General features: G+C 53.2%; 1 protein-coding gene across 2 annotated transcripts; it reads right to left on the bottom strand.

The window, feature by feature from the left end:
• Positions 1-97: 97 nt before the first annotated feature.
• Positions 98-4,894, bottom strand: LGALS3 (galectin 3). Of its 2 annotated transcripts, XM_080394436.1 has the most exons (7): positions 4,822-4,894; positions 2,590-2,643; positions 2,437-2,459; positions 1,788-2,114; positions 1,475-1,563; positions 1,051-1,219; positions 98-363 (listed from the first exon to the last, which is right to left on the bottom strand). In XM_080394436.1, the coding sequence occupies exons 3-7, from the start codon at positions 2,452-2,454 to the stop codon at positions 208-210; spliced, it is 759 nt and encodes a 252-aa protein (XP_080250562.1). In that variant the 5' UTR covers positions 2,455-2,459; positions 2,590-2,643; positions 4,822-4,894; the 3' UTR covers positions 98-207. The 2 variants fall into 2 exon arrangements, with proteins under 2 accessions (XP_080250562.1, XP_080250561.1); XM_080394435.1 differs by lacking the exons at positions 2,437-2,459; positions 4,822-4,894 and adding an exon at positions 3,308-3,385.
• Positions 4,895-12,063: the final 7,169 nt, after the last annotated feature.

Genomic DNA, 12,063 nt, shown 5'->3' with positions numbered 1-12,063 from the left:
GATTTTCTGCCTCTACAGCAAGAATCCAGATACTTCCACATTTGAACTCAGCCTGCTGGAGGATGTTGTGTCTTTTTGAGATCTAATTGAAAACAAGTTCTGCTTGTGAAAGTATGTTTTATTACCTAGAAGTATTCGTGTAAGAAGGCACTTCTGTTGCAGCCATATTAAGACCACTAAGTTTGCATTAAAATTCCACCACCCTAATTATATCATGGTTGGCATGACACTGGTGAGGGTGATGTCCCCATTGATGCAGAGTTTGTTGATCGCATTCAGCTGCTTTTCACGGAAGTTGTACTGCAGCAAGTGGGCACCGTCAACCGCTACCTTGAAGTGATCCACCTCGCAGAGAATCTGGAGCTGAAATAAAAACCTTAGCTCAGCCAAAAAATAACCATTGCGTTTGCTCTTGAAGAAATTTTAAGCTGCAGACTGGTGCTGGCTGAAGGTTGTTGCCAGCGGAGTGCAGCTGAGGGGCATGTGGACATGCTGGTGCAGCAGCTCTCGGCTGCAAAACCACCAGTGACCGTTGCCTTCCCCAGAGCCCCGCCGCACTCTTCCTTCCCCTGTGTTTTAGCCCATGGTTTGTCTTGTGACTACATGGGTTCAAGAACTGGTACTCCATGGCTCACACAGTGAGAGCTGTGTTCCCATCACCTACAAACCCATTTTGCAGGAGAAAAAGTTTGCGGAGAGCGCTTGGCTGTTAACGGGGGGAAACACCTTCTAGAAACCTGCCCAACAACTGCTGAGAATGACAGCGTAAATTGGAAGGATTTAATAATAAATGGGAATAACCGAAGGGGGGAGAAGTTCTACCCTGGGCACCTGGGCCTGCTGGAGCAGGTAGGTGCAAGGAATGTGCTGTAGGACCGGCTGCGTGGGGCAGCCAGGGAAGCACACCAGCCCTAGGGGCACCTCTAGGAGCAGATTCCTGTGCAAGAGCATCGAGGTCCTTGCAGTGAGTCTTGTTACACAGCCCTGACCGAGCCCACCCACTGCATGATGCAGGTGCACTTCAGACTGAGCTGGGGTTTTTTTTGTTACCTGGAAGGGTTTTCCAGCTTCAAATGGAAACCTGGGAGCTGTCCTCTCCTCCTTTCCCCAGTTATTCTGGAACATCGAATTGCAGACGATGACTTTTTTGTTGTCTTCATTGAAGCGCGGATTGAAGTGGAAGGCAATGTCATTCCCCTTCTTGAAATCCAGTGAAAACCTGCAAAGACAGTAACAGGTGCGCTGCTTTTTCTGCAAAAGCCCTGGGCTCTGTTACAGGGCTTGCCAAAAGTGGCAGCAAGTGGACAGAACCCCAGGCCCCGTTGGGCACTGACAGGGCATTTACACATTGTATAATATTTGATTTTACACCAGGCAGGTGTTATTCAGGAATGGAAAGCAAATTCCAGCACCCCTGCTCCATCCAGTGGCACCCCAAGACACCCCTGGCCCTCGGTGCTGGATGCCCCGGTACCTGTTTGGGTTGGGGTTGATGGTTCCCATGATGGTTATGAGCATCCGAGGCATGAGTCCTGCCTGCAGGGGCAGGTCGAAGGGGACTTTCTGGGAGACAACAGGAATTCAGCGTTAGCTAAAAAGCACATCGAAAGCCAAAATGTTCAGGCACAGGCTGGCGCTTGGTGTGACAACACACCGGGGCAGCCCTGTGACACAGTGACCACCCATGCCACCCCCCCAGGGGACAGTCAGCCCCAGATCCCTCCCATGGCCAAGCGCAATCGGGCAGTGAAGACACAGAAACCCTTAGAATATGACAGAGCTGTTACCATTGGAGGAGCTGGTCCCCCCTGCGGAAGAGGGGGCCCAAATCCAGGGCCACTGGATGGTTGTCCTGGGGCAGGATACGACCCTGGTCCTGCTGGTGCTCCAGGGAATGCTCCAGGTGCTCCGGGATATGGTCCCTGTCCTGGTGCTCCGGGATATGCCCCTGGTGCTCCGGGATATGCTGCTGGTGCACCAGGATAGGACCCTGGAGGGCCGGGGTATGCCGGGAATGTCCCAGGAGCTGGTGGCTGGTTCCCCCAGGAGGGCCAGCCCTGGGGTGGGGGTGCAGAGGGGGTCGGGTTGTTGTTGGTGGCCAAGGCGTCATTTAACTGGGGACAGAGGGGAGAGGAGGAGGGTTAGGTGGGTGACAGCAATGCTGGAGTCAGGCTGAGTCCTCCAACATGCATCTTTTGTAGCCTACAGCGTGCGCCGAGGGCAAGAGCTCAGTTACTCCCCAGCAGCAGGGGTGGCTGAGCGCCTGGGCTGAGGCTTCCAGAAAACCAGTAAACACCGATGTTACTGGGGCGGATTTGAGGAGTTACGCAGGTTTGCAAACACATGTTCCCAGCCCTGCCAAAGGTCCCCGCTTCAAGGCAAGGCACCAGTCGCAGCCCCCGTGGTGGTTTGTTTTTTAAAGAAATTCATACTTACAGAGAAACCGTCTGACATTTTTCCTAAAACAAAAAGACAAAGTGCACTTAAGTAATTTTTAACATACACCACCTGAAAAATAGAGGTTTTTGAGACCAGTTAGAGTTTACAGTGGCAACGGGCTGGAAAGGGGTGAGTCCCTGAATCACGTACCCGGCAGGCAGGGAGGATGGCTCCGGCAGCGCAGAACAAACCCTGGTCTGATACCTGCGGGAGGAATGGAGGGTCAGGCCACGGGCAGCCTGGATGGCCCCGGGGGGAACCCAGCCCCGGACCCTGCCAGCAAGGCCCTTTGGGGGGGGTGATGGCAGCATGGGGGGGAGGCACAGCCACCTCCCTGCCCTGGCTGGGGGGTGCTGGCTGCCTGTGCGAGACCCCGGGTGACCCCCACACCCATGCAGGAGCAGAGCTACTTGGTGGGATGAGTAATGTGGTATTGGCACCCAGCCGTGTCACAGGTTCGGTTTCGTCCTGCGTGCCAGCCGCAGTCAGCATGATTCACTTCCCCATCCCCAAAGCATCATCCCAGAAAATGTTTCAATAAAAAAAAAAAAACAACAACAAAAAATCCCTGGAGGGGCTGCAGCTGCAAACATGTACTGCGGGGGGGGGGGGGGGCTACAAACCCAGCACCGCACGTCGGGGGACATGTAGCCACCCCATGACACACGGGACAGACACCTGCAGCAGACCTGGCAGGGCGAGAGGCGGGTGGCACCCCTGGGTGGAGGTCCCCTTACCCAATTGCCCCACACCGGCTGGAGGGCACCGTGGGGGGGACACACGTGCCACCAACCGCTCCAGGCCAGTGGATAGAAGCTGCTTTTCAAGTTTTATGAGTCCATGCCGAGCTGCTCCGCCAAATGCATACCTGCCTGTGTGCAGGAATAGCTGCTGCCTGAGCTGGATTCCTCCCATCAAAGACAGCATTCATAAAAGAAGAGGGGAAAAAAAAAAGAAAAAGAGGAGAGGCAGAAACGGAAAGAAAAGGAAAATTCCCAACTGAAAGCGGAGAAGAAAACTTCTCTTTGAAAGGAACGTCCAGATGCACAAGGGTCACGGCAGATCTGCAGACAGTGGGAACACCGCAGGTTTCACAACCGACAGGTAACCCCATCCCTGCAAAACACCCACACTCCTGCGCCCACACCATTTCTCAGTCAGCCTTTCAACCGGCATCCAGGAGCCCGGACTGTTTGAACAGCCCATATCTCAAAAAGCTTTTATTTGCCTTCTGGCATGTTTTGGGCTTTTTTTAAGCCCTTGGGTTTGCCATGTGTTTGCAGCGCTGAGCCGAGGGTGCACAGCTCCTGCGGGCTCCCCGGGGCTGCATCCAGCCAGGCTGAGCTGTGGGTGCCGATGGCTTGTGCTGCTCGGGCAGGGGGTCCCCCTGCTCCCCCTGCCAACCCTGCAACACCTCAGGGAGAAGCATTTTTGCTCCCCTGCCTGGATTTCTTACTGCTTCGGCCTGGTGGGGCCAGCGCGGCAGGAGTCTCGTGTCTCCCCACCAGTCCAGGGATGGTCGATTTGATAAATAAACGAAATAAAATTTGTTATCAAGAAAGGAAAGTCTTGAAACACCACTGTTCTTCTGCCACCAAACGGTGCCACCCGGCTTGGAGCCCAGCAGCCAGCTTCTCTCCCAGTCACCGCAGCGCGCAGCCCTGGGACATCTCCCCGGGAATGCTCCGGGGCTGGGTGCCCGCTGCCCGGCCGCTGGCGCCACGGGAAGGGTGGTTTTTCCCACCCACGGCACCGGGCAGCTCTGCCCTTCGGCAGCACCTCCGGGGTGCTGAGCTTGAGCCGGATGCGGCCGCCCCAGCGGCTCCGGGGCTCCCGCCGCCCCGAGGGACAGAGGGACAGCGGGACAGCAGCGAGGGCACCCCCGGGTGCGTCCCCAGTGTTTCCTACAGGCACCCAACACGGGAAAACTTGGGAAGGAAAGAGGTTCCTTCCCTCTCCCCTTCGGCTCTCTTTCTGCGGTGACTTTCCTGGGTGTCTCTCGCGGGCCCCCCAGCCCCTCCCTCCCCCCCCCGCGTGCCTTTTGGGGCTCGGGCAGGGCCCCCCGACACCCGGCAGGTGCAAACCGCCTTACAGCTCCATCCTATCTGCCATCCCACCGGGACCCCAAGCATTCCCAAAAGCCAGCGAGGGCTTTCTCTGCGCCCCGTGGCGCGTCCCCCACCGCCCACCGCCCCGCACGAGGGGACAGCGCAGCCCTGCACCCCCGCTCCCTCCCGGCATCCCCACGGGGGATGCAACGACACCCCCCCCCCCGCGGGGACGAGCAACACCCTTAACCCTTTCTTTGCCAGGCAATAGGTGCCCAAACCCCACCGCTGCTCCCCCCGCCTCGGGACCCCGCGCGTGGGCGCAGCCACTCACCCAGGTGCAGCGGCGGCGACTGGCTCCTGTCCCGCGGCGCCCGTGGGCGCGGACACGGCGGCAGCGGCGGGGACCCGCCTGCCCAGGGCGGGGACGGGGCGGGCACGGGGCAGATGCCGCCCCCCGCGCTGGGAAGGGCCCTGGCAGCAGGAGGCGTTTGTCATATTTCCCTTTATGAAACGGTGACCCCCGCTAAGGGGGGAGCATTTGGCCGTCCCGTGTCTCATGTCTCGAGTGGGTCCATCTCCAGGCATCGGGGTCCGCAGTGTCTGACCCTGGCGCAGTCGGACCCCCGCTAGCACAGCCGCGGCCGCAGCCCTTGCAAGAGCGCCGTCTGCATAGCCCACGGCTCCAGCTTTACTAAAGTTCAATAAACCACAAATTTACTTTTAAATTTCCGACGTTTTCTGCTTCACTGCGGAGACTGCCGAGAAAAAAACGACAAAAAAGCTTTGGGTTTCACCTGCCACAGCAAGGCTGGCAGGAGACCAAGGCTGGGGAAGCCCTTAAGGGCAGCTGGAATTTCAACAAGCACGATTGTAGTTGGAGCTGAGGGTGAATCATCTCCTGCTTCCTCAGTGGGCTTCACAGCTTAAAGTGATAGAAAAGGAAAAGGTGCGTTTGCGTGCTGAAATCCTGATCTGCTGCCCAGTGCTGCTGGTACAATAGAAGAGAATGGGATGGGATGGGATGGGATGGGATGGAATAAAATAAAATAAAATAAAATAAAATAGAATAAATAGAATAATTTCGCTTGGAAGGGACCTACAGTGATCATCTAGTCCAACTGCCTGACCACTTCAGGGCTGACCAAAGGTTATTAAGGGATGCACACATTAATTGGTGTCATTAACAACGTAGAAACTACTGCTTGAAGGCAGCAGCTGAACTAAATGGCTTAGCTGGTCCTGCAGCTGGTATGGAGGGAAAAAAAAAGCAAAAATCTGTTGAGTTTGGTTGTAATGATTTGTAGTAGAACTTCCTGCAGTTCATCTCTGCTTAGATAAAAGATTGGGCTTCAGAGGAAGGTGCCCTCCTCTCTACTGGGGCACCCGCCTGGATTTTAGCATCCTTCAGCTTGAATTCAGTATTCAGCTGAATACTTGTCACCAGGATTTGGACCAAACTTAAGCATGAAAAAATGCCATTGGCTGATGAGAGATGCCAGGGATACCCAAGGGAATGGGATGCCCCACTCGGGGAAACACTTTAACAGGGAGCACTGCTTCACTTGCCTTTCACAGCACCCAAACCTCACCACGATAAATAAACACTGTAATATCTTGGGGGATGTTTTAGGGCAAAGGGAGCTGGAGAGGATTTAAGCCAGTAACGCTGAAGGATCCCTGATACATTGCATGAGTATCTGGAGCTTCCTGAGCCTGTAACGCGAGCAGGAGGAGATCACTGCTCTTCAGAACAACCGTTCAAGTCCTGGCTCCAGCATCTGCCTAAAGCACAGCCCTTCCGAGAGCAGACTCATCAAGAGGTGTGCATGTCCAGAGCACACGTTCGTGAAATTAATTCGAGTGACGTGCACTAAGTGTTTTTAAACAGGCACTGGCGATTTCTGCCTTCCTGGATAAGGCTGTATTAACTCGTTAGTCCTCACCGCTTTTTCCCTTCCTCCCTAGGACTCCTCCAGATGTCTTTGGCAAGAGGTGTTTTCATGAAAAACCTCTGTAGTTATTTTCAGGATTTTGCTCAAAAGCTCCACACATTTACCAGAGTGGTCTGCCTGTTTTTTTCCACTTCCAGTGCCATAAGCTTTGTGCTTCCAGTTACGCAACAGATGCACAGTGTTAAAAAAATGTTTGACCAAAAGTGGAAAAGTGAACCAAAATCTGAGCTAATTTCTTTACTTCAATAAACCAAGCAGCAGTGAAGGCAATGACTGAGCATCCCTTCGGTATTCACGGGGTGGGTGCCGAGAGCTCTTTGCACGCAGAGCTGTGAAACGTCCACATTTGGCTTTGCTCCACACCACCGGAGTCATCCCGCCGTGACTCAGAGTCGGACACAGAGGTGTGGCAACTGTGGTTTTCAAGCTTTGCCTCTCCAGATCAAGCACGGAGAGCAGCTGGGTTTATTGCCAGAGCCCCAAGCAAGGCAGAGCACGAGCACACGGGTGCTGTAGGAGATTAAGTCACGGCGATCACATCTTGCTTGCAATGGTGCAAGGCCTGGTGATGCACAGCTTTGCAATGTGGGGCTGGCTGCTTTTCAAAAGCGGATAAAAAAATAGTCATTTCTCAAAAATAGGCATATACTTGGGGTCTGGATTTTTTTAAGCATTCATAAGCAACCTGTTTGCTTTAGAGACTCTTCATGTAAAATGCAACTCTGCATGGTACCATATACAATTTAAAGTCCCAAAATGCAAACCCAAGGGGTGGGAAGAGACAGAGGACCCTGGCAGGTGGCTCGGCCATCAGATCATGCTGTTTCTTAGGGATGTACTCTCTGATGTGCTACTCACTGTGGCCAAACACATTCATAGAATCACAGAATGGTTTGGGTTGGAAGGGACCTTAAAGACCATCTAGTTGCAACCCTCCTGCCATGGTCTTGCATTAAAGGATTAAAGGTGATGGAGTAATTTAGCAGGAAATACACACACACAGACACGCACACATGCATGCAAGCACACACGCACACTCTCTCACACACATACACACACACCCATCCCCCCCACCTTCCAACTTTCCTCACTGAGGTGGGAGGTTAGGTCCAGCGAGGTTTAAATTCTAGGTGATGTTCAATTTACCACTATCAGTCCAGTTGTGTTTATTACGTATATTAAACTACCACGGGTCTGGATGCACTGATAGCAGTCTGCACCGCCAGTCCAGCCATGCTCATGAACTAGCATGGCCACACTCTCTCTCTATAAATATATATATATATTTATACACACAAAGTGCCTATCACCATATCGATAAACATTCTTTGGAACCACTCTAGGGTTTGGTCACGTTCAATGAGAAACTGCGACGACCAGCTACTTAACAGTGCAGTTTTATTAGCAACAGATGGACAGGTTCTTTTGACTGCCGATGATAGTGACTGTCTGCAAAAAGGCACATGCAAATAAAATGTTATAAAGTATAAAATGTGCAGAAAAGTTACAACAATACAGCCTGGCTACAAATATTTAAAAGTAACTCTCTAGAGATATTTCCAAGTCTCCCAAAGAAGCTTTTAATTTAAGTTCCAGCCAAGGGGGGAGAAGCAAGGCTCAGCCCATCGGCCGGTCCCAGAGTCCGTCTTGGTGGCATCTTCCCCTAACTTGTTCTCGGTGGCGTCTTACCCGCTTGTCCCCTCATTCATTCACTTTTTATACTTCTCTTTACTCTCAGGCGGAGCTTGGGTGACCCTAGTCATACATTCCTTCATTATTATTGGTGTAAAGTTATTTTCATTTAATGATATGGTTCATTTTAAATTTATTGCGCACGCTCCCCGCACGGGGAATCCACTCTCTTCAGGGGGGACCACTTGAGTAGGAGTTATTTTACCCTAGCATCCTTGAGTCTTATCATTTCAGCAGTTTGTTTGCTTTTAGCAGTTAGCTCGTCCTCGTCAGAAGGCTCTGAGGTGCTGAGCAGGCCTGGTTCCTGACCTTCTCTCGCAGATAACGAGGCTCTTGCTTGGTCTTCGTCACAGTTATTGGTCCAGCAACTGACATCTTCTCATATATTTTCCAGCTGCTATGCATCACTGCTGGTCCCATCACCTTCCCAGTCCTGCAGGGAGCACAGCAGAGCCTCGCCATGGTGACTCCACTCCGCTCCACCCTGCACTGCTCCTCTAGGATAGCAGGTTGTGTGGCTTAGGGAACTGTGGTGCTGTACATTTCATGCATGCCAACCATCCTGAAAGTGATAGCTGTGTTTTACCCTAAAAAGCTTTCTGTAACACTACGCTTCTATGAGGACCCAATTTTTTTCTATTCCCCCCCCACGCCCCCCCCAAGGTGATTTTCCCACACATGAGCAGGGACACCTCCCACCAGCCCAGGCTGCTCCCAGCCCCGTCCAGCCTGGCCCTGAGCACTCCCAGGGATGGGGCACCCACAGCTGCTCTGGGCAGCCTGTGCCAGCGCCTCGCCGCCCTCACAGTAAAGAGCTTCTTCCTCATATCTCATCTATAGCTGTCCCCTTTTCATTTGAAGCTGTCCCCCCTTGTCCTATCACTCCATGCCTTTGCAAAAAGTCCCTCTCTTGTTGGCCCCTTTAGGTACTAGAAGTGCCCAGAGCGTGTCCCTGGAGCCTTCTCTTCTCCAGGCTGAACCACCCCATTCTCTAAGCGCAATTTACTTTCCTCATCTTAAAACGCCCGGCCTTTACCTGATAGCACGCGAGAGCCAAGCGATACTGAACGGCATGCCGGTTTTGGCTGGGGTAGAGTTAATTTTCCCTCATAGTAGGTAATTCGGGGTTATGTTTTGGGTTTGTGCTGCAAACAGCGTTGATAAGGCAGAGATGTTTTTGTTACTGCTGAGCAGGGCTACACGGTTTCTGCCCCTCACCCCACCCCACCAGCAAGCAGGCCGGGGGGGGGTGGGGGGGTGGGGGCAAGAAATTGAGAGGGGACACAGCCAGGGCAGCTGACCCCAGTGCCCAAAGGGCTGTCCCACACCACGTGGCATCATGCCCAGTGCATAGAGCTGGGGGAAGGAGGAGGAAGGGGGGACACATCTGGAGTGATGGTGTTCGTCTTCTTGAGTCACCGTCACGCGTGCTGGAGCCCTGCGCTCCTGCAGATGGCTGAGCACCTGCCTGCTGGTGGGAAGTGGTGAAGGGATTCCGTGGCTTGCTTTGCTTGCAATCACAGCTTTTGCTTTACCTGTTAAACTGCCTTTATCTCAACCCATCAGTTTTCTCACTTTCACTCTTCCGATTCTCTCCCCCGTTGCACCGGGGCTGAGCTGCCACCTGGGGTTAAACCCGACAAACGGCCACCCAGCAATAAGGCTGGAGAGGAGCCAATTCCTGCAGTTCCATGGTGGGCTCAGGGTCAGTCCAGGCCGGGGAGTAACTCACCCACCAACGCTGGGTTCCCCAGACACTCAGGCATCATTACACTGGACAGCAACATACATTATTAAACATTTTCCTCTAGCAATAACCTTTGACAGGCTGCTCTGCAACAGCTTTGATGTGCCACCATCTCTTGAAGGGTCGCCTGCCATTGTGTCACGGTGATGTTCACCACTGGGTTAATTAACTACATGCTGGAGTAGCTTAAAGAAGCCATTTAAGCTGAAGAACTGCACAAGACGGAGCAGATAGAAAATTAATTGATGGAGACTGAACGCTAGAAGCCCGGAGTGGAGGTGACAGGAGAGCAGGGGGCTGCAGCAGCAGCCACCTCGTGCCACCGCACAGGCAGGGACCAGTGGAGGCAGCCAGCCGTGCCACACCAGTGGCGCAGGCAGCCCCGTCCTCTGCAGGAACCAGGCGGCAGGATGCTGAGCTCTGTCGCTTAAGGCTTGAGGGCTGGCTTGTTTTGAAGAACAGTTTAAAAAAAAATATATATATACACACACATTGTTACAGATAAAATATATATACACATATTAAAAATATACATATTAAAAAATGACAGTTTGCCATTACAATTCAGAATTATCAATGCTTTACTTGGCCCCAGTACCCTTTATGCTGAGTTCTGTCAGGAGTTAATGCCTTCTCCGCCTCTTATTCTTGTGGCTACCGAGCCTCCCAGAGGCAAAAGACCCCACCCCAATGAGCAGCCTGTCTCTACAAAGTTAAATAACTTTAAAGCAGCCATTTCAAACTTCTTATTAGAAATTCATCAGCAGAAAGCTGCTTGTCCTCTTGGCAGTAGATTAATGGGAAAGGTACCAATCCGGAGGGCAAGGTCAATGGCACAGGAGATGCGCTCACCTTCGCAGAGCGGAACGACGTGCATCCGCGGGATTTTATCGTTCGCGTGATTTCTGTGGCCTGGCTGGTGCCATCCCATGCCGTGCTTGGGCTGCAGATCTGCCACCAAGGCCATGCTTGGCACAATCCCAAGGTGCTAAACTCGACCATTGTCTCTCCTTCTTCCATCTGCAAACAACCTCCCAGGCTGGGGAACTGCGATGACATTCACCTCCTTGCTCAGCCACAGGGTGAGGTTCCGTGTGCCAGCGCGGAGCCCCACGCTGCACCCCCCCCAAGGGGGCAGCTCGGTTCCAGCCCTCCATGCCACCCCCCGAGGCACCCCCTGCTCTCTGTGGCAATAAAAAAGGGGCATCGCAGCAAAAACAGGCAACGGGATGCTCCTCCGTGGCCTGCAGGCTCATGTGATGCCCTCCCAGGACTTCTGAGAAGAGGGTCTTGCAGAGAATCCAGCAGCCCCCCTCCCCCGCATACGGCCCTTTCTGGGGAGATGGCTCACTTGAGAGCCTCCTGGGGTACATTACTCACCCCCCAACACCCAAACATCGCCTTGATCTACTGCTAGTGAAAAATGCAACGCAGAGGAAGGTTGAGCACTTCCATAACTCAAGTCTGACGGCAAAGAAAGCAAAAGCAGCAGATAAGGAGCATCGATGTCCGCAGCACTGTCCCTGCTGCTCACATGCACTGGCAAGCCTGGATTCACTCTTGTTCCTGTGGCAGCTCCCTTTTATTCTCTCTTTATGAAGCACAACGCAAAACTCCCACTTTTGCAGCTACAAAACAGAGCACTAAGGCAAGACTGCAGCTCATCTAGCTCCCTCTCGCCCTGAAGGTGCCAGGGGAACAGCAAGCCCCCCCTGCCCCCGAAAGCTTTGTGCTGCTTCCAGCGCTGACACCGCAGCCGAGCAGAACCATGCTACAGTTTGAATCTTTTCCATTATTAAAGATGAATAAATGAGAAGCACTTTGCGCCTGATGTGCCCAGCTGAGCGCTACCTTTGTTTCCAAGCGCTAAATGAGTCTCGTAGCAATTTGCAGCACTAGAGATTTACCAAAGTCATTAAACACCTCCTCCGGCTGGGAGCTTAATAGCAACTAACTCCCCCACTGCACCAAGCTCCGTGCCGCACGCTGCCCCACGGCCCTTAAGGAAGGTCCTTCATCCTAACGTTATTAACTAACTGGATGAGAAATCCCTACAGCGATCCCAAACGCCCATGCAAGATGAAGAGGAAAACTCCCCTGGCTTGCTGCCATCAGAATGACAAGGTCCTGGTGCTTTTCCTGGCTGTGCTGCCTGCTTGCCCAAACTCGCAGCCCTCATTCA

The sequence above is a fragment of the Falco punctatus genome (genome assembly GCF_963210335.1).
Source record: "Falco punctatus genome assembly, chromosome: 7".
NCBI lineage: Eukaryota > Metazoa > Chordata > Aves > Falconiformes > Falconidae > Falco > Falco punctatus.
Note: the sequence above shows the minus strand (reverse complement) of the source record. Positions and strands in the feature narration are given on the sequence as shown.

What these genes read in the sequence shown, in the direction of transcription:
- LGALS3 (XM_080394435.1), bottom strand. Translation starts at nt 3,370, where the DNA reads ATGAATGCTGTCTTTGATGGGAGGAATCCAGCTCAGGCAGCAGCTATT. An exon ending in CTATTCCTGCACACAGGCAG is followed by an intron (nt 2,644 to 3,307) that starts GTATGCATTTGG and finishes TTCCTCCCGCAG; the next exon opens with GTATCAGACCAGGGTTTGTT. An exon ending in AAGCTGGAAAACCCTTCCAG is followed by an intron (nt 364 to 1,050) that starts GTAACAAAAAAA and finishes TTTTTATTTCAG; the next exon opens with CTCCAGATTCTCTGCGAGGT.